The sequence below is a fragment of the Channa argus genome, chromosome 2, assembly GCF_033026475.1.
Source record: "Channa argus isolate prfri chromosome 2, Channa argus male v1.0, whole genome shotgun sequence".
NCBI lineage: Eukaryota > Metazoa > Chordata > Actinopteri > Anabantiformes > Channidae > Channa > Channa argus.
Genome location: NC_090198.1, coordinates 29,528,062 through 29,554,587, shown reverse-complemented (window position 1 = coordinate 29,554,587; position 26,526 = coordinate 29,528,062). Strand labels below are relative to the sequence as shown.

Below are 26,526 nucleotides of genomic sequence, written 5' to 3'. Positions count from 1 at the left end.
ATGCACAGTTTTATCAGGGCAGTGAGGTATAAAGCATGAACATAGAGGTCAGACGTTTGCACCGTCAAGGATTTGTAATAACAGTGATGATCAATTTATTTTTAAATTAAAGCTACACAAGATGATTAGTTTCCTAATCTTGACTCTAACATTCTTACATTCTCTAATCTTTACCATCATAGCTACAATATGCAAATGTTGTGGTAAAGGAAAATTCAAGTTTCCCACAAGTATATTTTTAAAAGGAGTCTTAAAGAGCTATAATACTGTATATATGATACAACATGTACAGCAACATGACTTAAAGAGAAATCTGAGAAGACTCCTATTGTAATATACGTACTTTACTGGAACTGTCACCCTGTGTAGTTTCCCCTTGTCCTATAGCCAGGGGTGGGGGTGGGGGTGTGACGGTGAGGAACAATAGATTGTTTTGTTGAAACAGTAGCTGGTGTGAATACAGGTGGGGGTCAAACATGCTTGACAGTGAGACATAGCTTTTGCTGGGTGAAATGTTTGTTCATTCCAAGACACTCGGATCAAACTTAGACCCTGTCAAAGATGATACACTTAACTGACATTCACTGTAATAATCTCTAAGGGATCTGGAGACTCATCTAAGACAGTGTCACATCCCCCTAAAGCAGATCATTCCCTTTTCCACTGATCCTGATCTTCCACAGCTGAAAGTCACTGACAGCAGCTGGTCGTGTAAAGAATGGAGACAAATACATTGGCCTGATCCAACTCCCCCAAGAGGGTCCAACTGCAGACCTTAACCTGTGAGTCCACAAGGTCTGTGAGCAAATGAGATGATACTAGGGTATCAGGTGTGAGGTACCTCACTTACTTTTCAGATAACAAAATAAAATGAACCACTTTTTTATGGTTTCATTTGGTCATTTGGAAAGAGGCACTGCAGCCTCAAACCTAAGACCCTTGGTTAGAATCTAGTTTGCTGACTGTGGCTCCTGTGTGGAGTTTGCATGTTCTCCTGTGCTCACATTGGTTTCCTCCGCGTACTCCGGTTTCCTCCCAGAAAGTCTATGGTATTGTCCACGTTTGTTAAGTTGTTCTTCTGAAATTGTATTTGCTCAATACTAAAACTTTTGAAACAACATTTATTAAAAGACTAAGTTTGTATATAAGATTAAAAAAATGAAATATTAAATAATTTATTGCTTTTGGATCATATTGTGTCAGCACAAAGTTAGATGAGATGGCAGTGGTGAAAAGTAAAGTGCATTTACTGATTCTAAGATACTTCTTTACATTTCAGAGGATAATACTGTAAATGTACTATTGTACAATAATCAGTTATTTTCTGAGTCAATGTTTTGTTACTAAAGGAACAACTTCACGAAGAAAGACACAGACTATGTATTATCAATATCCAATTTATTAAGAAGTGATCAAAGAAATCAAAGTAGAATCAGTTTAACATTCTGAATAATGATCTTGAGTAACAAAGTCTGATATGCAAAACCTTCACCCCCCAACATCCTCCACCTCACAACCTCAACAAGGCCTGTTTCAAGCAAAGAGCCACGGTCCTGCTTCAGGTTCTAGATGCTTGTAATTGGTTCAAAAGTGTCTCTTTCTAAAAAGATGAAACAGAAACCTGATGTTTTCTTTACATGTTCAATTTCAGCTGTTAATTGTTTCCTATCAACCTGGCCTGGAGCTGCAGACTGGTAACATCGGTGGGGTTTTCTGTGGATACAGATACCAGATCATGTGGTTTTATTAACAATACAACAAGACCTAATAGGAACAGGGTCTAACCGAGACATGATGGGGCTTCAGATTTCTATCCCACATTTGCACAGTTATGCAGCAAATTTACACATTTAGGACAAGTTGCTGTCGCTTTGTTGATCTGCGTCTTTGGTGTAGTCAGGACGAGTTGAGGTATCTGGAGGACGACACTTTGGTTTAAAGTCCTGCTTGGACAAAAACAAGACAAAAACAGGATTATTAACAATCACAGATTACAGCTGTTACAGACCTGTTTTGCTGGTTTGTACCATTCTGCTGTTAGATAGAAATCTAATCTGTTTGTGTCTGTTTGAAATGTGACACATTGTGTGATTTCAGCCTCTACAATCAATGTTTATTGAACCTTTATCCTGTAGACAATCATGTCCAGTGAGGCATAAATATGAGGTAATAACGCCTCAGTTCGTTGGACTGGACTAGTTGGTGAAGCTGTTTTCCTGGAATAAATAAGAGCAGCGTCCTGCATCAGACGCGTTAGGAGAAGCTGCTGAAAGCTCGCTGGCTAACTAGTCCTCAATATCAGGATAATGTGCAGCGTTCAGGCCGAGATCTTTCTTCTAAACTGTGAAGGACTGTGATACCACTAAGTATAAATGTTGGCGCAAGAAAAGTAAAAAAAAGATTCAGATCTAATGAACAACAGGTAACACAGAGTTTTAATCTGAGGTGTGAGACTTGATAGCAGAGTAGTTATTGTCACTCACAGCACTGGTAAAGCCTGTTGATACGGGCGATGTCGTTGGAGCTCATCTGGGTCGCGCCCCCAAGGACCATGTTAGGGTTGCTCTTGGCGCTGATGGTTGGCAGGCCATTTTTGGAGAAGGCGTAGCTGTAGGATGAAACACACAACACTTTTGGTTTATGCCGTACACTCTCAAACACACACACACACACTTACTGATGTGCTGTACGTCATTGTTTCTGCACAACACACACTCACTTGGGGTAATGCATCACAGAGTTGAAGTCGTAGGGAGTACCCAGGTTGTTCGTCTGCACCTTCATAAAGTTTGACTCCATTCCTGCACAGAGCACAGCAAAATATTCAGAATTGTCCCCTTTTGAAACTTGTCATTGACACAGACCACGTCTGTAAAGAAAAGGTGTTTGTTGTTAAACTGACCTGTTTGAACGTTCTGTGTGTATATATTGACATATGAATCTCTGTCAGAGCGGACGTGTTCATGGTGGAAGCCGAGAGCGTGTATAACCTCATGTTGCACTGTGCTGTAGTAGATGCAGCCATTTCTCTGCAGGGAGATCGGCTGTTGATTCCTCTGACGGCCCACGTAGGACCAACACCTGAAAAACAAAAGCACACTCGCTCAGAGAAGTCACTTGTCATGTCCCACAGCCCCCAGTCCTTTGCACATCATCCTATTCCAGAAATGTCAAAGCTGAATTATAATGGTGTAGCTGTGTGTGTATGTGTGACTGTTCCTACCCTGTTCCAGAGTAGAAGATCAGGTAGTCTGCCTCAGTGGACCTCCAGACAAAGCGAATGCAGGTCGACTGGTGGAAACTCACCAGAGCCCTAATGATGACGTCACGCTCTTGTGAAGCTGTGGACACACAGAACACAATCAGTGAATCATGATTCAGTTTCCCTGAATCTCAGATGGAGACGTTTGTAAGTGCGACACACTGAGCTTGTTCAACATGCAGTACACAGTGTTTAGACTGTGATTTGTTTCACTGTAGTGAAACTTCTGTAATGGTGACTAGAACCACACAAATTGACATTGACTGGACTTTTTACTGTCCAAAGTTTCTGTAACTTACAGAAGTCACCGGTCATGGCAACGGGCACATAGACGTAGGATCCAGTTTTGGGCCACTTGCAGCCAATGGCCGTGCAGGGGTCAGCGTTCCTCTTCAGATTGGGCATAATGTCCCCATGAGTCAGTGTTTTTGCTGCAGAACAGACAGACATTTTTATGAATATCCAACTCTGCAGTTACATGATTGAGATACATTTGTTCTTGACTCCTGCTTTTATTTCATTTAATTCCTGCTGCCTAAGAAAATAGTAAAAACTGATGAATATTCTTCTGCTTGTTTAATCTGACCAAAAGCGCAAATCTAATCTAAGATAATAACTGTTCTCTTAAGTCTTGTGTTTTGTGGTCAACCTTCATCTGACAAACTTTGAATGTCTAAATACAACATCACAGTCCTCTGTTCATTACATTTCCCTTCACAGTAATATGTCTCTTTTGGTTTGGGGCCTCATGTACAAACAACCTGCATAGTGGTATGTTATAAGGGGGACGGTCTCATTTTCTTTGTGACATGTTCATATTTTGGCCACAGGAATTTGATTATACAAATACTCACTTAGGTTGGCATTGGTCTTGGCAATCATTTCAAAGGCATCTCTAGTCTCATCTGGAGAAAAACACAGAGCAAACAGTTGAAATGTAAATCATTAACATGTCAGATGTGAAGGGACAAGAAGGGGAAAAAAAATCTAATTTTACTTTGGACTGAGAGGACTTGTCCACTTTTTAATTCTTGACAACTCTGCAACACAGAAACACAGAAGGACACGTTTTGAAATCATGTTTTCTACGGGTCTCAGTTTGTTTTATCCCAGTGCTGAAAGACTCAAACTTACTGAAAGAATGGGCGTCAACGAAAGCAGGAGGAGGAAAACTGGAGTCATCGTGATCCTTTTTCAGCTGAACTTCAAATCTGTAAAAAAAGAATCTGACCAGTGTTTGGTCATTAAGGATTAAATCAGGCAGATGCAGTAAGTTCTGAATCAGCCTTGTATAGAATAAGGAGCAGATGGAGATCAGAGGAGTTTACCTGATGTAGGACTCTGATGCTGGATGCAGCAGGTTCTCCTCTCCTCAGTCTTTATAGGCCGCTCACAGGGGGTGTGGCTGATGTGATAGTGATACAGGCTGAGCTTAGTCAACCCCTCGGTATTTTGTTTATGCCACTGCTGCAGTCAACGCAGGTCACAATACGCTTCTGGGAACGATCAAATGGAATTTAATATGTACTAGAGAAAGTATCCAAGCCCTTTGTTGACTGACAACAAGTGGTAAAAACAATTCGTTCGTCCCGTCAATCAAATATATTTAAATAGATTTAGAAGATGTGTGATGGGAGAAAATAAAAATTTTAAAATGTGGTGACAGTCAAAAATAATTTATTAAATAGATTAAAGAGTTTGCTTAAAAAAATGGTTTAAGCTTTCATAAAAAAATAAAAGATTTGGTTTTCAAATCTAACAGGACTAGTAGTTTCATACAGATTTGTGACATGAAGTTCCTGGCAAAGCTATCGTAAGGAGGGGCAGCAAGAAAACCCCATCTTTAGTTTATCATCATCCACTTTCTGCCTGGCATACTCCCTAGAATCCTATACCTGCTTCTGAGAGGGACCCTGTTCCACCTGGGTCCCTCTCATTTACACACATGTATTCTGTCTTACTGCGGCTAAGCTTCATTCCTCTGTTTTCCAGAGCAGACCTCCACCTCTCTAGATTTTCCTCCACCTGCTCCCTGCTCTCACTACAAATCACAATGTCATCTGCAAACATCATAGTCCATGGAGATTCCTGTCTAACCTCATCTGTCAGTCTGTCCATCACCAGAGCAAACAAGAAGGGGCTCAGAGCTGATCCTTGATGCAGACCCACCTCCACCTTGAACTCCTCTGTCACACTTACAGCACCTCACCACTGTCTTACAGCTCTCATACATGTCCTGCACCACTCTAACATACTTCTCTGCCGCTCCAGACGTCCTCATACAATACCACAGCTCCTCTCTCTGTCCCCTGTCATACGCTTTCTCTAAATCTACGAAGACACAATGCAACTCCCTATGACCCTCTCTGTACTTCTCCATCAGGTTCCTCAAAGCAAATACTGCATCTGTTGGACTCTTTCTAGGCATGAAACCATATTGCTGCTCACAAATGTTCACCTCTGCCCTTAGCTGAGCTTCCACTACTCTTTCACACAACTTCATTGTTTGGCTCATCAGCTTTATTCCTCTGTAGTTGTAGCCAGCTCCATCTTCTATGCTGTGGTTTGCTGAGGCAGCATTATGAAGGTGGAAGACAGTAACAGACTGGACAAACTAATGAGGAGGGAGAAGCTGGACTCTCTGCATGTTGTGGCTGAGAGGAGAACGTCGTCCAAACTCCTCTTCATCCTGGACAATCCCTCCCACCCAGTCCACTGTGTGCTGGCTGCACAGAACAGCACAGGACATCCTTTCTCCCAGTGGACATTAAACTGTTCAACTCACCCCCCTTCTGTAAAAAGGAGAAATAGTAATGTTTTTATTTCATTTCTGTTTACTGGCTTTTTTCTTGATCGGTAGTTTGTACTTGTACTTGTCTATTGTCTTGGTTTGGTGAAAGTTTTTTTAATTTCTTTTCTACTTTTCTCGTGGAAAGCAGCTGTAACAAGGCAACACAATTTCCCCATGGGATAATAAAGTTTTTTGAATCTTGAATCTAAATAGTTTAATTTGTTGCGTACCAGCAGACCAACTGTCTCTTACAGTATCTGGACAATAAAAGCATCTCATGAGGAGCTTTGGTTTCTAGATTTAGAAAACCTCACTATGTGTTTATTTTTGAACGGGCATCTCTGTGACTTCAATTCAAGCTGAACTAACTTAGTTTAAGCTGCAACTACAGCGTAATGTTTTATTCATTTTGCAACACAGAATTAGTCGCGTGAGGTCTGGAGCTCTGTCGTTTGAAGAAAACATCACTTAGTGTCATTTAAGGGCAAGAATACTTCCTACAGTGGTTACTTTCACTTTGCTGCACCATTCCTGGAACTTTAATGTCACCTGTATTGTTCTACTACAATAGGTCCTCTAGCAGATGCATAACTACGAATCGACAAAAGAAAAAAGGTTCAACCTTAAACAGGTTGGATACGTTTTCACTGTTTCCTGCTTTACTTGTTCAGTTGGAATTAATTAAGTAATATTACTTACAAAATAAAAGTTTTTTTAACAATTTGAACTGTGCAAACCCTTTCACACAATTTTTTTTTGCAAAGCAGAAACAGGGGGATTGTTTAAAAAGGCAGAACATAACCAGGAAATGAGAATAAAAAAGTATACATTTATAGAATTTAATTTTTTTTACCCCACCTCTGTATGAATATTCCAAAACTATATATTTTGCAACACAATGTCCTTGTAGTGGACAGGACATGTGTGACACCTACAGCATCCAGACCCAGTGTGTAATTGCAACATTCTTTTTTGACACGTTGATTCCACACGAGCACCAAATAAGAACCACCTTTACTTCATGAATTCTTATTTCCATTTTAATGGATGAGCTGAGCTAAACAACTATAAAAGTTGTCTCAGTGTTTTTTGTGTACTGTTAATACAGAACATAAGACATTATGGCATATTATGGAGGGAAATTCATAAAAGATAAAGTACTACATAAAGTAACTAATTGAAGTAATTAAAAGTAATTAATGCCCACTTTTGCCAGTAATACACACTGAAGCATCACTAATTTAAACCTCACTTTTATTTAATGTGCGGCACATTTTTTTCAAAATTAGTCTTTTTGCTAGCAGAGCTTTTCACTCGTGTTACACAGGTTACAAATTCAAGACTTTACTTAAGTAAAACTTTGCAACATAATGTATTTTAGTCTTAGTGCTCTGTTAACTTCCAGAAGTTTTACATTTGCAACAAACTTAAACTAAATATTCACAGTTAACACTAAATATGGATTTTGCCCATGGGCCCAAATAAGGCTCTTTAAAACGATGTGTTCAGGTCCTACTGAGTTTTTTAGCTGCTGCACAAATATCAATAGTTGTATTTTCCTGGGGTTGTTTTTGTACCGTTCCAGCAAATCACAGCACCACCCAGATGCACCATCTCAAATGGTAAAGTGTTGGCATTTATATTCAAAATTAAAGTGTGCAGCAGACTCTTACAGTTTGAAATCCATACTAGCAACATTCAATCAAAAACATAGCAACATCATCTGCTATATGTCTGCTACTGTACACAGACTTAGTCACATGACATCTGAAGCTGTGTGGTTTGAAGCAAACACCACTTAGTGTCATTTAAGGGCAAGAACACTTCCTACAGTGGTTAGTTTCACTGTGCTGCATCATTACTGGAACATTACAATGACCTGTATTGTTCTACTAGCAGAGAACCACTAGCAGGTGCATTACAACAAAAGATAAAAGTGAAAGCTCAAAGAGGATGAATAAGTTTTCAACGTTTCCTGCTTTACTTGTTCAATTGGAATTCATTAAGTAATATTACTTACAAAATCAACTGTGTAAACACTTTCACACTAATTTTTGGAAAACCAGAAACGGGGGAAAATATGCAGGAAGTGAAAATAAAAAAGTATGCATTTATAGAAATGTAAAAAATGACACTACCTCTGCATGAATATTCCAATACGTCAATACAATACAGCATCCAGACCAGTGTGCAAACGCATAATTATTTTAACTTTACACGGTACGTTTTCACTATTTCCTGCTTTACTTGATTGATTTCAATGCGTGTTCTATCCCCTGAAATCACAATTCTGGAAAACTATTGACATGTTAACCTTCTGCTCACTCAATAATTTATTTTTCCACATCTTCTTTCACCTCTTGAAAGTTTAAAATCATTTCAACAGTGCAAACCCTTTCACACTAATTCATTAAAAAGCAGAAATAGTGGGATTGTTTGAAAAGTTCATAGGTAACCAGGAGATGAGAATAATAAAGTTTGCATTTACACAAATGAAAGACATTTTTAAACAACCTCTGCAGGAATAATCAACTGTGGAGGGGGGGATTCAAGCAAACATGTGGAGGCACTGTTGTCACTGTGAAATATCTCATGGATGGACAAACTTGAATGGACAAACTTGGATGGACAAACTTGAATGTGTAGATTCCTGGACATTTATGACGTAAGTAGAAAGTGTTTCCTCTAAAAAAAATGTTTGTTAAAGGTTTCATTGTTAGAAAGTGTGATGCAACTAAATTCCTTTGGCTTGTGCTTTACCAACTCATTCTTACCGGTTTACCTCCAAAATTATAAATCGACAATTTCCACATTAAGTGCTGCATTCTCTGACCCTATTAAATATCAAAATGTGATTATGTCATTTTCGGTAAACTGTACTAAGACATTAAACAAATATGTCAAAACACAGAAATGAACTTAAATCTGTAAAGGAAATGTGGAACCTTTGAAGTTGTCTGGGACTACACTTCAAGAAATGAGGGCCACAGTGTACCACGCAATGTTTCAGTCCAGTATCTAAAAAGTCCTGTTGATACTCCTGGACACATCTCCAATGATGTTCCTGGAATTATCAAGTGACATCACACACCCTCCTCCAAGTGACCTAGCTTTAGCTGATCAGATCCGAAATTGTGTCTATTCGGCAGATGAGCTCCTCTGTGGTTGTTCCCTCTTGACCCGGTAGCCTCCCTGAGGCTTTTTGCTGCAATGCATGCTTGGCATTGTGGCTGAGAGGAGATCGGGCTGCACAATCCCTGTACCTAATCTCTGCTGTAAAGTATCTTGTTCTCCAGCCACACTTTCTGACCAGGCCATCATTTTTGATAAGCTTCTTCTTAATTGCATCTTCCAGGCACTTTTCCCAAGGTACTGTCAACTCCCTGAGCATAACCTGCTGTGTGGAATCAAACACTATTGGCCTCCAAGGTGGTGGCTACAGTGTACTGGGAGACCTTTGGTTGCCCCTCAAGGTCCACCACCAACTGCCAGTCCATTACAGAGTCTAGTACTCTGGTAGGAAGTAGACTACCCACTCAGTACCAGTACTAGTACTGTTGATGTCATAAGAGGTCCTGGCTGGCCCTCTGCTCTGATCTGCTTTGTTGTTGCTTTTGTTGCTCTTTTTTCTTTTCTCTCTCCCCTTTCCACTCACCCCAACCGGTCGAGGCAGATGGCCGTCCACCCTGATCCTGGTTCTGCTGGAGCATTCTTCCGTTAAAGGGAGATTTTTCCTCTCCACTGTTGCCTAGGACTTGTTCAAGGGGGAATTGTTGGGTTTCCTCTATTCGTCTTTATAGTCTTGACTTTATTCTGTAAAGTGCCTTGTGATGACTTTGTTGTGAATTGGCGCTATTTAAATAAAGTTGAATTCAATTCAATTGACTCAAGACGATTGCTAGATTTGAGAGACAAGTCTTCTTTGCCCACTTGATTCCAGCACTGATGGATTCTACTGAGTCATTGCCATCATTCTGCAGGTCCTGTCCTCCTCTCCTACTGTTCTTACCTCCTCCTGGAGTAGTTTTCACTTCTCTTTCCCTTTGGTGATATCAATGTGGGGGGTGTTGGAAAAGATTTTAGTGCAGCTCTGCCTTGAGCCTTATGTGCCAGGGCTGTGACTCTGCCTGCAGTATTTGTTGATATTAGCGCTTCATACACCAGAAATTGCCAAAGGATTCTAGTATGCCAGGCTTTTCCACTTTCAACTGACATAATGCATTTTAGTCTTAGTGCTCTGTTAACTTCCAGAAGTTTTACATTTGCAACAGACTTAAACTAAATATTCACAGTTAACACTAAATATGGATTTTGCTCATGGGCCCAAATAAGGCTTTTTAAAAGGATCTGTTCAGGTCCGACTGACTTTTTTTAGCTGCTGCACAAATATCAATAGTTGTATTTTCCTGGGGTTGTTCTTGTACCGTTCCTGCAAATCACAGCACCATCCAGATGCACCGTCTCTCTTTGTTGGTATTAATTCAAATGGTAACGTGTTGGCAGTGTGGGAGCCTTTATTTAACAACTGCAGATCTGTAACGCTTTTCATGTAAGTGTCAGAAATCCTTTATTCATAGAGCTTTGCAATTTATATTCAAAATCTTACAGTTTGACATCCATACTAGCAACATTCAATCAAAAACATAGCAACATCATCTGCTATATGTCTGCTACTGTACACAGACTTAGTAACATGACATCTGAAGCTGTGTGGTTTGAAGCAAACACCACTTAGTGTCATTTAAGGGCAAGAACACTTCCTACAGTGGTTAGTTTCACTGTGCTGCATCATTACTGGAACATTCCAATGACCTGTATTGTTCTACTAGCAGAGAACCACTAGCAGGTGCATTACAACAAAAGATAAAAGTGAAAGCTCAAAGAGGATGAATAAGTTTTCAACATTTCCTGCTTTACTTGTTCAATTGGAGTCATTAAGTAATATTACTTACAAAATCAACTGTGTAAACACTTTCACACTAATTTTTGGAAAACCAGAAACGGGGGAAAATATGCAGGAAGTGAAAATAAAAAAGTATGCATTTATAGAAATGTAAAAAATGACACTACCTCTGCATGAATATTCCAATACGTCAATACAATACAGCATCCAGACCAGTGTGCAAACGCATAATTATTTTAACTTTACACGGTACGTTTTCACTATTTCCTGCTTTACTTGATTGATTTCAATGCGTGTTCTATCCCCTGAAATCACAATTCTGGAAAACTATTGACATGTTAACCTTCTGCTCACTCAATAATTTATTTTTCCACATCTTCTTTCACCTCTTGAAAGTTTAAAATCATTTCAACAGTGCAAACCCTTTCACACTAATTCATTAAAAAGCAGAAATAGTGGGATTGTTTGAAAAGTTCATAGGTAACTAGGAGATGAGAATAATAAAGTTTGCATTTACACAAATGAAAGACATTTTTAAACAACCTCTGCAGGAATAATCAACTGTGGAGGGGGGGGATTCAAGCAAACATGTGGAGGCTCTGTTGTCACTGTGAAATATCTCATGGATGGACAAACTTGAATGGACAAACTTGAATGTGTAGATAATTTTGCTGGCAGTTTGAAAGGGTCCAGAGTCTGTGACCAAGCATCCAGTCTGGTGGAGGGAGCCTGTTCTCAGAGAAGAAGTAAAAGCCTCGGGAAGTTTGACAGCTACAGACACAGCATCCAGTGCTGTGCAAGTTGCTTGGATGGATTCTGTGTCTGTAGCTGTCAAACTTCCCGAGGCTTTTACTTCTTCTCTGAGATGGTAAGAATAACAGTGCCATCAAACTTGACTTTGAACTGGTTGGTCAAGGTTTTGTGCATCTACCTTTCCCCTTCTCCACACTATGGATCTTGACTTGTATGACCTAAATCTCAAACAGGCTCCCTCCACCAGATTTTATTCGGCCCTTGCAGGATCCACCTATAGCCTGGAACTGATTTCCGTTATGAGCATGAGCAGAAAATGGATGGTGATAAACTAAAGATGGGGTTTTCTTGCTGCCCCTCCTTACGATAGCTTTGCCAGGAACTTTTTCATGTCACAAATCTGTATGAAACTACTAGTCCTGTTAGATTTGAAAACCAAATCTTTTATTTTTTATGAAAGCTTAAACCATTTTTTAAATCTATTTAACAAATTATTTTTCACTGTCACCACATTTTAAAATTTTTATTTTTTCCCATCACACATCTTCTAAATCTATTTAAATATATTTGATTGACGGGACGAATGAATTGTTTTTACCACTTGTTGTCAGTCAACAAAGGGCTTGGATACTTCCTCTAGTACATATTAAATTCCATTTGATCGTTCCCAGAAGCGTATTGTGACCTGCGTTGACTGCAGCAGTGGCATAAACAAAATACCGAGGGGTTGACAGGCTCAGATCAGCCGCACCCCCTGTGAGCGGCCTATAAAGACTGAGGAGAGGAGAACCTGCTGCATCCAGCATCAGAGTCCTACATCAGGTAAACTCCTCTGATCTCCATCTGCTCCTTATTCTATACCAGGCTGATTCAGAACTTACTGCATCTGCCTGATTTAATCTTTAATGACCAAACACTGGTCAGATTCTTTTTTTACAGATTTGAAGTTCAGCTGAAAAAGGATCACGATGACTCCAGTTTTCCTCCTCCTGCTTTCGTTGACGCCCATTCTTTCAGTAAGTTTGAGTCTTTCAGCACTGGGATAAAACAAACTGAGACCCGTAGAAAACATGATTTCAAAACGTGTCCTTCTGTGTTTCTGTGTTGCAGAGTTGTCAAGAATTAAAAAGTGGACAAGTCCTCTCAGTCCAAAGTAAAATTAGATTTTTTTTCCCCTTCTTGTCCCTTCACATCTGACATGTTAATGATTTACATTTCAACTGTTTGCTCTGTGTTTTTCTCCAGATGAGACTAGAGATGCCTTTGAAATGATTGCCAAGACCAATGCCAACCTAAGTGAGTATTTGTATAATTAAATTCCTGTGGCCAAAATATGAACATGGCACAAAGAAAACCAGACCGTCCCCCTTATAACATACCCTAATGCAGGTTGTTTGTACATGAGGCCACAAACCAAAAGAGATATATTGCTGTGAAGGGAAATGTAATGAACAGAGGACTGTGATGTTGTATTTAGACATTCAAAGTTTGTCATATGAAGGTTGACCACAAAACACAGGACTTAAGAGAAAAGTTATTATCTTAGATTAGATTTGTGCCTTGGGTCAGATTAAACAAGCAGAAGAATATTCATCAGTTTTTACTATTTTCTTAGGCAGCAGGAATTAAATGAAATAAAAGCAGGAGTCAAGAACAAATGTATCTCAATCATGTAACTGCAGAGTTGGATATTCATAAAAATGTCTGTCTGTTCTGCAGCAAAAACACTGACTCATGGGGACATTATGCCAAATCTGAAGAGGAACGCTGACCCCTGCACGGCCATTGGCTGCAAGTGGCCCAAAACTGGATCCTACGTCTATGTGCCCGTTGCCATGACCGGTGACTTCTGTAAGTTACAGAAACTTTGGACAGTAAAAAGTCCAGTCAATGTCAATTTGTGTGGTTCTAGTCACCATTACAGAAGTTTCACTACAGTGAAACAAATCACAGTCTAAACACTGTGTACTGCATGTTGAACAAGCTCAGTGTGTCGCACTTACAAACGTCTCCATCTGAGATTCAGGGAAACTGAATCATGATTCACTGATTGTGTTCTGTGTGTCCACAGCTTCACAAGAGCGTGACGTCATCATTAGGGCTCTGGTGAGTTTCCACCAGTCGACCTGCATTCGCTTTGTCTGGAGGTCCACTGAGGCAGACTACCTGATCTTCTACTCTGGAACAGGGTAGGAACAGTCACACATACACACACAGCTACACCATTATAATTCAGCTTTGACATTTCTGGAATAGGATGATGTGCAAAGGACTGGGGGCTGTGGGACATGACAAGTGACTTCTCTGAGTGAGTGTGCTTTTGTTTTTCAGGTGTTGGTCCTACGTGGGCCGTCAGAGGAATCAACAGCCGATCTCCCTGCAGAGAAATGGCTGCATCTACTACAGCACAGTGCAACATGAGGTTATACACGCTCTCGGCTTCCACCATGAACACGTCCGCTCTGACAGAGATTCATATGTCAATATATACACACAGAACGTTCAAACAGGTCAGTTTAACAACAAACACCTTTTCTTTACAGACGTGGTCTGTGTCAATGACAAGTTTCAAAAGGGGACAATTCTGAATATTTTGCTGTGCTCTGTGCAGGAATGGAGTCAAACTTTATGAAGGTGCAGACGAACAACCTGGGTACTCCCTACGACTTCAACTCTGTGATGCATTACCCCAAGTGAGTGTGTGTTGCGCAGAAACAATGACGTACAGCACATCAGTAAGTGTGTGTGTGTGTGTGTTTGAGAGTGTACGGCATAAACCAAAAGTGTTGTGTGTTTCATCCTACAGCTACGCCTTCTCCAAAAATGGCCTGCCAACCATCAGCGCCAAGAGCAACCCTAACATGGTCCTTGGGGGCGCGACCCAGATGAGCTCCAACGACATCGCCCGTATCAACAGGCTTTACCAGTGCTGTGAGTGACAATAACTACTCTGCTATCAAGTCTCACACCTCAGATTAAAACTCTGTGTTACCTGTTGTTCATTAGATCTGAATCTTTTTTTTACTTTTCTTGCGCCAACATTTATACTTAGTGGTATCACAGTCCTTCACAGTTTAGAAGAAAGATCTCGGCCTGAACGCTGCACATTATCCTGATATTGAGGACTAGTTAGCCAGCGAGCTTTCAGCAGCTTCTCCTAACGCGTCTGATGCAGGACGCTGCTCTTATTTATTCCAGGAAAACAGCTTCACCAACTAGTCCAGTCCAACGAACTGAGGCGTTATTACCTCATATTTATGCCTCACTGGACATGATTGTCTACAGGATAAAGGTTCAATAAACATTGATTGTAGAGGCTGAAGTCACAGACTGTGTCACATTTCACAAACAGATTAGATTTCTATCTAACAGCAGAACGGTACAAACCAGCAAAACAGGTCTGTAACAGCTGTAATCTGTGATTGTTAATAATCCTGTTTTTGTCTTGTTTTTGTCCAAGCAGGACTTTAAAGCAAAGGGCCGTCCTCCAGATACCTCAACTCGCCCTGACTACACCAAAGGCCCAGATCAACAAAGCGACAGCAACAGAAGCATCTAGAACCTGAAGCAGGACCGTGGCTCTTTGCTTGAAACAGGCCTTGTTGAGGTTGTGAGGTGGAGGATGTTGGGGGGTGAAGGTTTTGCATATTAGACTTTGTTACTCAAGATCATTATTCAGAATGTTAAACTGATTCTACTTTGATTTCTTTGATCACTTCTTAATAAATTGGATATTAATAATACATAGTCTGTGTCTTTCTTTATTAAGTTGTTCCTTTAGTAACAAAACAATAACTCAGAAAATAACTGATTATTGTACAATAGTACATTTACAGTATTATCCTCTGAAATGTAAAGACAAGTATCTTAGATTCAGTAAATGCACTTTACTTTTCACCACTGCCATCTCATCTAACTTTGTGCAAACACAATATGATCCAAAAGCAATAAGTTATTTAATATTTTATTTTGTTAATCTTAAATACAAACTTAGTCTTTTAATAAATGTTGTTTCAAAAGTTTTAGTATTGAGCAAACACAACTTCAGAAGAACAACATAAAACTCTGTATCATCACTTATTTACCAAAAATGAAGCCAAAAACAGACGTGGACAATACTGACAAGTCAAATCACTCCAGCGTGGTCTCATCTGTCCATAAGAGATTGTTCTAGAAGTCTTGTGGTTTGTTGTTGTTGTTTTTAGTGGGTTTCTGGAATAAGTGGGTGATAACTCAACCAGGAGGGATATTAACTGCATATCAGTGGTGTTTTAATAAAGCACATTTTAGCAGCTGCTCAACAAAATCTACTAATTGATCTGACTGTAAACATAAAATTAGTATTTGTTGAATTAATCATTTTGGATTTGTATGTTAGTCTCTGTCTTGAAGAACTGACTAGGAGACTTACGTTGGTAATAATTTAGATTATTAAAAGCTGCATAGTTACAATTTTGAGCCAAATCGTTGCTAAGAGTCAAACTCATAGACTCAATAGACATTTCACAACAAGGTCAATGTAGAACTTATCATAGTACACGATGCTCACACAGTGGAGCTTGAAGGTCTGTGAAGCCTTCAGCATTTACTTCTTTCTGCATAATTATGACCTATGACGTTCTAAAACCATCACAGCACCCGCTCCCCTGTCTTCCTCTCCCCACCCCACAGTCCCTGTCTGTTTTTGTGTATGTGTGTGTGTGTCTCTGTGTTTTAACACACCTGGAGCTGCAGTAGTGGCCACACCTGCACGCAATAACTCACCTTGATGACAGCTGTTCATATACCGGTTTCCTCCACACCACAAGTTGCCAGATCGTGTCAGTAACCCCACGGTATCAGAGAACTCTAGCCATCTTACCTGAACTCGTTAAAACATCCTTGTTTTGTTCACCACATTTACAGAACCTCCAGTCACCCAGTTACTTCGCCCAGTTTTCTTCTCCAGCTCCTCGATCCCACGGCTCATTGCCCCCTGGCTTCCAACCTCCCTCCTCCAGCATCTCACCGCCCCATCGCTCCCTCCTGCATCGGGACTCCAAGCTCCTCCTGCCAGTCTCCCCCTCCATGAACGGCGCCCCCTCACCTACATCCCCCTTTCCTCCTGTTCCTAACTGTGCATCCAGTCACGATAAAACCGTCCTTACCTTCCCTATTGCTTGGCTCTGTCTCTCTCTCTGGGTCCACTTCAATTGAGTACACTCAGGAAGTCTGACTAAAACTAGTAAGAGGGACCTCAAGGAAATTAGAAAATCTGACACTTATTCACTTGTTGTTTAGGGAAAATGATCCATCTGAAATGTTTTTGTCAAAACTATTCAAACCCATGCACCCTGAAAGTAAATTGTTATGATGGAAAATCAATTAAAAGTATGTATCAAAAAATTATGATAAAATGTTAATGCTTGTGTTTTATCTAGATGTAATGGTAACTTATACTCTCTGTGCTTTTGAGGGATGTTTTAAATGCTTTTTTGATAATTCATTAGCATCAGACACAAAATGGGGACTTTTCCATCCTAAGGTCCTTTAACTGAGCTTCTCTCAGTTAATGTTTGGGAATCCACTAATAGTCTTTGTCTTTTCTTATTATACTACGGTTAAAATCAGTTTTGTGCCAAAATCAATTGTTTCCACAATTCTCTATTCTTTTTTATCTGGCTCACATGATTAATGTACTAGAAGCTTATGGCACTTTTGGATTTGGACTGTGAGTTTTGGATATGTGAATTTGGATTTGGACAATCAGACATATTCTGGACTGTGTTTTTGTATTCAGCAGTTTCCAAATAAATATATAAAAGAAATGTGTTCATATTAGATAAAATTAATCTATCTTTAGAAACGGTCTATGTACCACAGGCCTATAAGGTAGCTGTTATTAAACCACTACTTAAAAAACCCTGTCTTGACCCAGGTGATTTAGCCAATTACAGACCAATATCTAATCTCCCCTTTATTTCTAAAATAATTGAAAAAGTAGTTGCAAAACAATTATGTGATCACCTTCATAGGAATAATTTGTATGAAGACTTTCAGTCAGGATTTAGAGTTCATCATAGTACAGAAACAGCACTGGTAAAAGTCACCAACCATCTTCTCATGACCTCAGATAATAGGCTCATCTCTATACTTGTTCTGTTAGATCTTAGTGCTGCATTTGATATCATTGATCACAATATTTTATTGGCCTGGAACATGAAATTGGGATTAAAGGAACTGCACTAGGTTGGTTTAAATCTTATCTATCTGATAGATTTCAATTTGTTAATGTTAATGATGAATTCTCCATACGACACTGAACCCCCGACACCATCTCCAGCTGCACCGTGCTGGTCCCAAGCCCGGCATCCGGCATAAAAACCTTTGCCAAATCAACATGCAGAACAAAGTATCTGCTGTAGCGACCCTGAACTCACAGGATAAACTGAAAGGGCGAAAACAAAACACAGACCCTAACACAAGGGTCTGTGTTAGGACCAAGACTTTTGACTTTATGTATTTTTTCTTTAAGCATCATTATCAGAAAACACTCCATAAATTCTCATTGCTATGCTGATGATACCCAGCTATATTTATCTATGGAACCACATGAAAAAAATCAGTTAAACAAGCTTAAAGCCTACAAAACATAAAGGACTGGATGTCCCACAATTTCCTACTTCTAAACTCAGACAAAACTAAAGTCATTATATAAAACAATATAAAACATATAAAACAAATCTCTAGAACAGCCTTCTTCCACCTACGGAACATTGCCAAAATTAGGAGCATCTGTCTCAAAGTGATGCCGAAAAACTGGTCCATGCATTTGTTACCTCTAGGTTGGACTACTGTAATTCCCTACTTTCAGGATGCCCCAGTAACTAAAGAGCCTGCAATTAATCCAAAATGCTGCAGCAAGAGTGCTGACGGGAACTAGCAAGAGAGATCATATTTTCATATTTCACCTTCACTAGTTTCTCTCCCTAACTTCCCATTAAATCTAGAATAGAATTTAAAACCCTGCTTCTTACATATAAAGCTCTGAATGGTCAGGCTCCATCAAATATAGAAGATCTCATAGCACCATATCATCCCAGTAGACCACTTCGCTCTCAGAATGCAGGCCTACTTGTGGTTCCTAGAATTTCCAAAAGTAGAATGGGAGGTAGAGCCTTTAGCTATCAAGCTCCTCTCCTGTGGAACCAGCTCCCAGTTCAGATTCAGGAAGCAGACACCCTCTCTACTTTTAAGTCTGTCCCATTCTGCAGGTGTCCCTGGCTTTGGAGCTGTGTCTGCCTTGGCTGCCCACACAGCTCCAACCTGGCTGCTCCTCTCCTGTGAGAACAACAGCAGGAAGTTTATTTCATTTGCAACAAACAAAACAGTACAATTGACAAAACACAAGAGCATAACAACAGTGAGATAAGACAAAAAGACAAGAACTGTGTTACCTATGTAAAGTGTGTGTTTGCACCAGGATTGGAGGATTGATGAGGGGTAGTGATGATATGCAGAAAAGGTCTAATCATAAGAGAAACAACAGTTGGGGGGGACAGGAACGTACAGGGTAGGAGTGAACATACTGTAAACATGTTGTAAGCATATATGTATTGTATAATTATTCTTTTTGATAACATAAGAAAACTAATAATACATTAAGATACATTAGCTAAAACAGAGAAGAAAATGCTATATAAATATGAAAAAGTCTGAAATAACACTAAAATCCCACTACACTTGGATTAATATGTGAAATCAAACAGTAGCACAAGAAAAACTAAGGTTAAAATATTCTATATCTACTCTGATGTTTCTCTGATTTTCCAAACAGAACTTCAACAACAGAAGGGATGACTCACCATCCAGATGTCAGATGATTTCACCAATCATCAAGAATATGACAAAAGCAGAACTGCATCTTGTCCTGAATGTATAAATGTGCTGTGTAATACCCTGAACTCTTCACTTTGGTGATTTATTTTAGGTCTTTTATTTTAATAGCGGACCAGGTTCGATTTGAACCCAGTGACTATTAATCACTTCACACTGAAATGAGACATTTCATTTCATGGTTAGTTACTGATCGACAAAAGTAATGGGATTGTGTGATTTCATGTTTCCACCTTAAGATGGCAGTGCTGCTCCATTCTGTTACTAGGAATCCACTGCCAAGTTAGATCATTTGTTCTTCTCAGCTTTACAGTCACTTTGTTTCATCACTGACTGTCACAGAAACCAGAAACACTTCATGCTGAGCTGCAGTTGAGACAGTTGAATGACGCCTTCACTGATACTGAACTTGCTTCTTTAGGATCTAGTTTGAGTAGGACATGTAAATGAACGCCATTAAACTTTCCCTACATACAAATATCTCTCTGCTTCTAGTTAAAAAATGCCTCCAGATGACATCACTTGGAGGAACCTTCAGTTCAGATTATGTCATCTCGTTGTTCGTAATCCTGAGGTTTCATACCTGCCACAAATGATATTCTCATAAGTCCTAATGATCAAAAAAACTCCTCTGGGTGATGTCATCTGGAGGAGTTTTTAAGCTAAAAGCCGAGAAATATTTTAATAAAGGGACGTCAGAGGGAAATTTAAAAGTATCAATGGGGGTTTACACCTAAACTAAACCCATAGAAAGCAAGTTGAGATTGGTGAAGTTGCCCTTTAACGCATGTTGGAGTGTAAGTAAATTGTGTAGTGGTCATCAGACATGAATAAATGAGAATGTTCCAAAACTATTCAAGCAGAAATACTTGAACTTCTCTGGTTAGAAGGCTGAACTTTGCACAAATAATGTTAGAAGTGAATAATAACTGCTGTCAGTGCTGTTTAATAAGTCTGGGTCATAGGAAGCTTTGACGGCAGCTTTTCACATTAAAATACAGGTTCACAATTTAATGAACCATTTAAAACTATATTCAGGTGCTAATCTGAAAACTGAAAGAGGTCTGGTGATTATTCCACCTGGTTATATTGGCACCATAGACTTTCTGGGAGGAAACCAATGTGAGCACAGGAGAACATGCAAACTCCACACAGGAGCCACAGTCAGCAAACTTCTAGATTCTAACAAAGGGTCTTAGCTGTGAGGCTGCAGTGCCTCTTTTCAAATGACCAAATGACGCACAAGATGTTTTTTTTCCTGTTGGACGCTTTTAGTTGTAACTTTCTGTTTAGTTGCTACTTTGTGCTTTTTTGTTTTGCCGTCTACCTGATTTGTCTTCTCCTGTCCTCTCCCCTGCCCCGGCTTTCTCCTCGCCCGATCCAAAAAAACTCCCGCTCATCACTACTCAGTAAAAGCTGTGTGACTGTTAACAATTTCCCGATATCCAAACCTTTACTCACCTCTCTTCTCCTCCTTAGATCCCAGAATCGTTACTCGTCCCTCCGGCCTCAGCGTGTCCCCGTCTACCCCTTCACTCACCCATAATACACAATAAACTGTTCTTTCATGAATTCGCAGTCCTGCATTAATTCCCAGGTTCTTACTGGGAATACTGTATACATTATTATAGTGCCTGATGATCTAATGCACTGTAAAATATTACTGTATATCACCATCGCCTTCAAGTAGTACGCAACCACGGGGTCATAAAAGCATCAGCCTGCAGGTTGCTACAGCAATCGATCTGTTTTGCAGTCATCTGTAGTCTCAGAACCAGCTGCTTAGTGCAGAGTCAGCAGTGTTGTTTGGACATATGCTGGACATTGGTTACATTTAAATGTTGTAACAGGTGGTAGTTTATGTAGATTTCTTTGTTTTCTTAGTTATTTTTAGTCGGGTTGATAGTCTGTGTTTAGCATTTTTCTTCAGCGCTTGCTACCTGCTGTGTGCCTTTTTCTATCCCCCTGCTAGGAGCCCCTTAAGGGCTGGTCGATCCTACCACCGGTTCTGATCCTGTTCCTGTATCAAAGAGGGTTGATGCTGTCCCCAGTTCTGATCCTGTTCCTGCATCAGAGTGGGTTGATGCAGGTTCTGATCCTATTCTTGTTCCTGTCTCTGGGCCGGCCGACATCTGCCTTGCGTCTGATCCTGTTCCCGCGGTCCTCCTCCACCACCTGCCTCCGGATCGGCCGATGCTTCTCCTGTTCCTTGTTTGGATCCTGCTCCTGGAAGGGTTGACACCACCTCCTCAGGTCGTGCTCCTGCCTTGCTCCTGGTCTCAAGCTGGTTGCCTCCCCTCTTGCAAGGATGGTCTACGCATCACCAGTTCCGGTTCCCAGCTGACCGGCGCAGCAACAGTCGTCCCTTCAGGTCCAGCACCTGGTCCACAGTGGGTGGGTTCTTCGGCTGCCTCTGGGTTGCTAGACCTACCACCTACTCAGGGCCGAGGAGGCTTCCGCCTCAAACGCCGGTCTCCTTCCCGGACTTCAGCCGTCTTCTCCGGCCTTCAATCCCACCTCTTAAGGTGCCAAGCCGTTGTTGCTGGTCTCTATCTGGAGCCTACTCCCTTCACCGATGTCCGGCTAGATCACCTACCTTGGACCAGCTGCCCCATACCCCAAACCTGGTTAAAATCTGATGGAAATTTGCAAATATAATAATTTTAAAAAGTTTTTGGTTTTTGGTTTGTTGGAATCACGGTGCCACCAAATGCTAATGATCATTATTTGATCGTTTGACCTGATGAGGTGGCCAAAACATTAGAACCACCTATTCTGATTATGCACACTCCATTACGACTCCACTACCCACTTTGAACTCAATAATAAACAGAGAGTAGAATTATCACCTTTCTGACAGTTTCAACCAAAAAACTGAGAAATTATAATACTGTAAAAGTAGAAGTCATGGAAGTTTAAAAGAAAATTGGGAGAAAGAATTAAATCAGTCAGTTGTAGATGCAGTCTCATAGCTAAGGAAGTTAATTCTCTACAGAAACTGATTGAAGGGCCCCCAAACACACTATGTCAATTTTTTCCAGCTTGAGAAAGTAAAGAGTGTCTTTTATCTCTGGGATGTAAGAGGAGGTCGTGGTGATGTCGGCCACTAGTCTCCTGGCCAGAAAGATGAGAAAAGCTAAGGCCCTGAGAGCTCACAGCACTGCAAATCAAGAAAACAACGTCAACAATTTGACCACACAGACGCAGCATTAAGAAGCTTGCTGCAAATAGCCACAAACACAACAGCAATGTGTCCGGGAGCAACTAAAAATACATTTGCAAATCTAAATATCTGTCAGTTTGTGGTCTCCCCTGAATACAGAGCTATGACAGTCGTCCACTAAAAAGTGACAGACACTTGTTGCCATAGTTTCTTACAGTAGCTGACTCTCCCTTAGTAGGTTGGTGACAGAAAAACAGAACAAACAGAAAAGAAAAGGAGCCTGTGCAGGAAATGTTTGACTTTTTACTGCCCCTCCTCATTGTAGCTTTGCCTTTTGTTACCCAGATGTTTTTTTCCCATGTGTCAGAAACAATATCAAACTCCTGGTCCCCTTAGTTTTAATAACTTTATCTTTAACTTTTGAAACCATTTTTAAACCAAAGTGCTTTTAATTTGAAAAATGTTCCTTTTAGTTTTATGTGTAAGGCATTTTCTCTTCCAGCTGCTTTATGGTATAAAGTCATTTGAAGGACTGAAAGCACCTGAATGCTTCCTCCAACATTGGTTAGCTTCATTTTGATGCCTCTTTCCTGGAACGTGTGACCTGCATTGTTCCACTTCAACAGTTTGAGACAAGCAGTTGCACAAAAAAAATTCCCGCAGGATGTCTGAGGTAAACTGGTATCAGTAACACAGCAGCTACACCCTGTGTGAGCTGCCTATAAAGACTGAGGAGAGGAGAACCTGCTTAGTCCTCCAGAGTCCTGCTACATCAGGTAAACTCCTCCTACCTTCATCTTCTCCGTATTCCTGTCCTGGCTGATTCAGACCTCACTATTTCTGCCTGATTTAATGCTCAATGACCAAACACTGGTAAGATTTCTTTTACAGATTTGAAGTTCAGTTTGACCATGATGACTCCAGTTTTCCTCCTCCTGCTCTCAGTGATGCTCATTCCTTCTGTAAGTCTGAGGCTTTCAGCACTGAGATTAAATATTTCTTTAAAAGCAGTTAATTTCTAAATGTGTGATTGTGTGTCTTTGTGTGCAGAGTCTTCTGCCAATAAAAAGTGGGGAACTCGTCTCAGTTCAAAGTAAATGTTCTTTCCTCTTCTTCTCACGTCACATCTGACATGTGGATACAGTTTAATTTACATGTTTGCTCTGTTTTCCTCCAGATGAGACTTTGGATGCTTTTCAAGTTATTGCCAAAGCGAATGCCAACCTAAGTGAGTGACAGCATTTGTATAATTAAAACATGAACACGAGGGGGAAAAACTAGTAACTGTAGTGAACATAATGTAAGTCACTCAAAGTTTGTCAGAAGTTGGACACAAAACACAGAACTTTCCCACAGACGACTGGTTCAGGTCCACTGTAACTGCTGTTTTTGGCACAAGTCACGCAACTATTTTCTACTAATCAGATCAGCTTTTACTATTTTCTTTGGCAGTAGGAATTTAATATTTAATATAAAATCACAAATTTGATTGACATAATAACTCATAAAAAAGCACAGCATTTAGAAAAAATGTCAATAAATCATATAAATGCTGAATAATGATAAAAATGTCTGTTTGTTCTGCAGCAAACACACTGACTCATGGGGACATTATGCCCAATCGGAAGAGGAACGCTGACCCCTGCACGGCCATTGGCTGCAAGTGGCCCAAAACTGGATCCTACGTCTATGTGCCCGTTGCCATCACTGGTGACTTCTGTAAGTTACAGGAACTTTGGACCCCAAATAAACAGTCCAGTCAATGTCCATTTGTGTGGTTCTAGTCACTATTACAGATGTTTTACTACAGTGAAACAAATCACAGTCTAAAGTTGAGTTGAGATTAGTTGAGTTGAGATTCAGGGAAACTGAATCATGATGGAAACGGGAGTTAGTCTGATTCACTGATTGTGTTCTGTGTGTCCACAGCTGCACAAGAGCGTGACGTCATTATTGAGGCTCTGGTGAGTTTCCATGATTTGACCTGCATTCGCTTTATCTGGAGGTCCACTGAGGTAGACTACCTAAACTTCTACACTGGAACAGGGTAGGAACAGTCACACATACACACACAGCTACACCATTATAATTCAGCTTTGACATTTGTGGAATAGGATGATGTGCAAAGGACTGGGGGCTGTGGGACATGACAAGTGATTTCTCTGAGTGAGTGTGCTTTTGTTTTTCAGGTGTTGGTCCTACGTGGGCCGTCAGAGCAATCAACAGCTGATCTCCCTGCAGAAAAATGCCTGCACCTACTTTAGCACAGTGCAACATGAGGTTATACACGCTCTCGGCTTCCGCCATGAACAGAATCGCTCTGACAGAGATTCATATGTCAATATATACACACAGAACATTCAAGCAGGTCAGTTTAACAACAAAGACCTTTTCTTTAGAGATGTGGTCTGTTTCGTACAGTTATTTGTCTAAAACCAGATTAGCCACAATGACAAGTTTCAAAAGGGGACAATTCTGAATATTTTGCTGTGCTCTGTGCAGGAATGGAGTCAAACTTTATGAAGCTGCAGACGAACAACCTGGGTACTCCCTACGACTTCAACTCTGTGATGCATTACCCCAAGTGAGTGTGTGTTGTGCAGAAACAATGACGTACAGCACATCAGTAAGTGTGTGTGTGTGTGTGTTTGAGAGTGTACGGCATAAACCAAAAGTGTTGTGTGTTTCATCCTACAGCAATGGCTTCTCCAAAAATGGCCTGCCAACCATCAGCGCCAAGAGCAACCCTAACATGGTCCTTGGGGGCGCGACCCAGATGAGCTCCAACGACATCGCCCGTATCAACAGGCTTTACCAGTGCTGTGAGTGACAATAACTACTCTGCTATCAAGTCTCACACCTCAGATTAAAACTCTGTGTTACCTGTTGTTCATTAGATCTAAATCTTTTTTTTTACTTTTCTTGCACAAAGCTACAGTTGATTGTCAGATTTCTTAAATTAATGAAAAATTAAATAACCAGCAATTGTTCATGCTGGTAATTAAGATTACAGCTAATATAAAATATTTATTGAGCGATTGTATGTTGATGACAGTATTGTTACATGAAACTGTACTATTGGAACAGTATCTAGCTTTAAATTGGAGCAGATTTACAACAACTCTAAAATAATTTTGGTGCCATTTTAATGCACCGCTGTTTTCTGTTGTTTTATTAGAATCAGAAGAAAACCCACCTGTCAGTTAATTTCCGAAATTTTATAGCACCAAGACAAAGAAATGGCTACAGTTGATTGGATTTAGATTTGTTAAATTAATGAAAAAGTAAAATTCCTCACGCTGGTTATTTAGCATAAAGTTAACAGTTAGGAACTGTTATGCCCCATTGAAAAACTATAATCCCATTTACATCACAAAAAAACGCCTCGGCCTGCGTGTTGCAGATTATTGAGATCTTGAGAACTAGTTAACCAGCGAGCGTCTCCTAACACCTGGACGCTGCTCTTAATTATGCCACCAGGAAAACAGCTAATCCCACTACTGAAGAACAAAGAACCCAGGCCTTTATTCACTCTCAGGGATCCCTCACACTCCACAAATGGATAGACTGGGTTTCCATGTTAATAATCTTTTTATTTTTGATTTTTGTCCAAGCAGGACTTTAAAACAAAGGGCCGTCCTCCAGATTCCTCAGCTCGTCCTGACTACGCCAAAGGCCCAGATCAACAAAGCGACAGCAACTTGTCCTAAATGTATGAATTTGCTGCATAACTGTGCAAATGTGGGATAGAAATCTGAGGCCCCATCAAGTCTGTTGGC

At 40.3% G+C, this 26,526-nt stretch overlaps 3 protein-coding genes across 5 annotated transcripts; 2 read left to right on the top strand and 1 right to left on the bottom strand.

Annotated features, from left to right (window-relative positions):
* Positions 1-1,383: 1,383 nt before the first annotated feature.
* On the bottom strand, positions 1,384-4,650 carry LOC137106888 (hatching enzyme 1.2-like). Of its 2 annotated transcripts, XM_067490924.1 has the most exons (10): positions 4,591-4,650; positions 4,397-4,488; positions 4,260-4,302; positions 4,117-4,167; positions 3,562-3,693; positions 3,224-3,341; positions 2,903-3,081; positions 2,720-2,801; positions 2,484-2,608; positions 1,384-1,943 (listed from the first exon to the last, which is right to left on the bottom strand). In XM_067490924.1, coding segments are annotated over exons 2-10 (780 nt in total). In that variant the 5' UTR covers positions 4,445-4,488; positions 4,591-4,650; the 3' UTR covers positions 1,384-1,941. The 2 variants fall into 2 exon arrangements, with proteins under 2 accessions (XP_067347025.1, XP_067347015.1); XM_067490914.1 differs by lacking the exon at positions 1,384-1,943 and having other exon boundaries at positions 2,476-2,608.
* A 7,822-nt stretch (positions 4,651-12,472) lies between these two features.
* On the top strand, positions 12,473-15,450 carry LOC137106894 (hatching enzyme 1.2-like). Of its 2 annotated transcripts, XM_067490948.1 has the most exons (10): positions 12,474-12,531; positions 12,634-12,725; positions 12,820-12,862; positions 12,955-13,005; positions 13,429-13,560; positions 13,781-13,898; positions 14,041-14,219; positions 14,321-14,402; positions 14,516-14,640; positions 15,173-15,450. In XM_067490948.1, coding segments are annotated over exons 2-10 (780 nt in total). In that variant the 5' UTR covers positions 12,474-12,531; positions 12,634-12,677; the 3' UTR covers positions 15,175-15,450. The 2 variants fall into 2 exon arrangements, with proteins under 2 accessions (XP_067347039.1, XP_067347049.1); XM_067490938.1 differs by lacking the exon at positions 15,173-15,450 and having other exon boundaries at positions 12,473-12,531; positions 14,516-14,648.
* An 8,062-nt stretch (positions 15,451-23,512) lies between these two features.
* LOC137108468 (hatching enzyme 1.2-like) lies at positions 23,513-25,577 on the top strand. Its single transcript, XM_067493092.1, has 8 exons — positions 23,513-23,709; positions 23,798-23,840; positions 23,925-23,975; positions 24,335-24,466; positions 24,677-24,794; positions 24,937-25,115; positions 25,250-25,331; positions 25,445-25,577. The coding sequence occupies exons 1-8, from the start codon at positions 23,659-23,661 to the stop codon at positions 25,575-25,577; spliced, it is 789 nt and encodes a 262-aa protein (XP_067349193.1). The 5' UTR covers positions 23,513-23,658.
* The last annotated feature ends 949 nt before the right edge of the window (positions 25,578-26,526 follow it).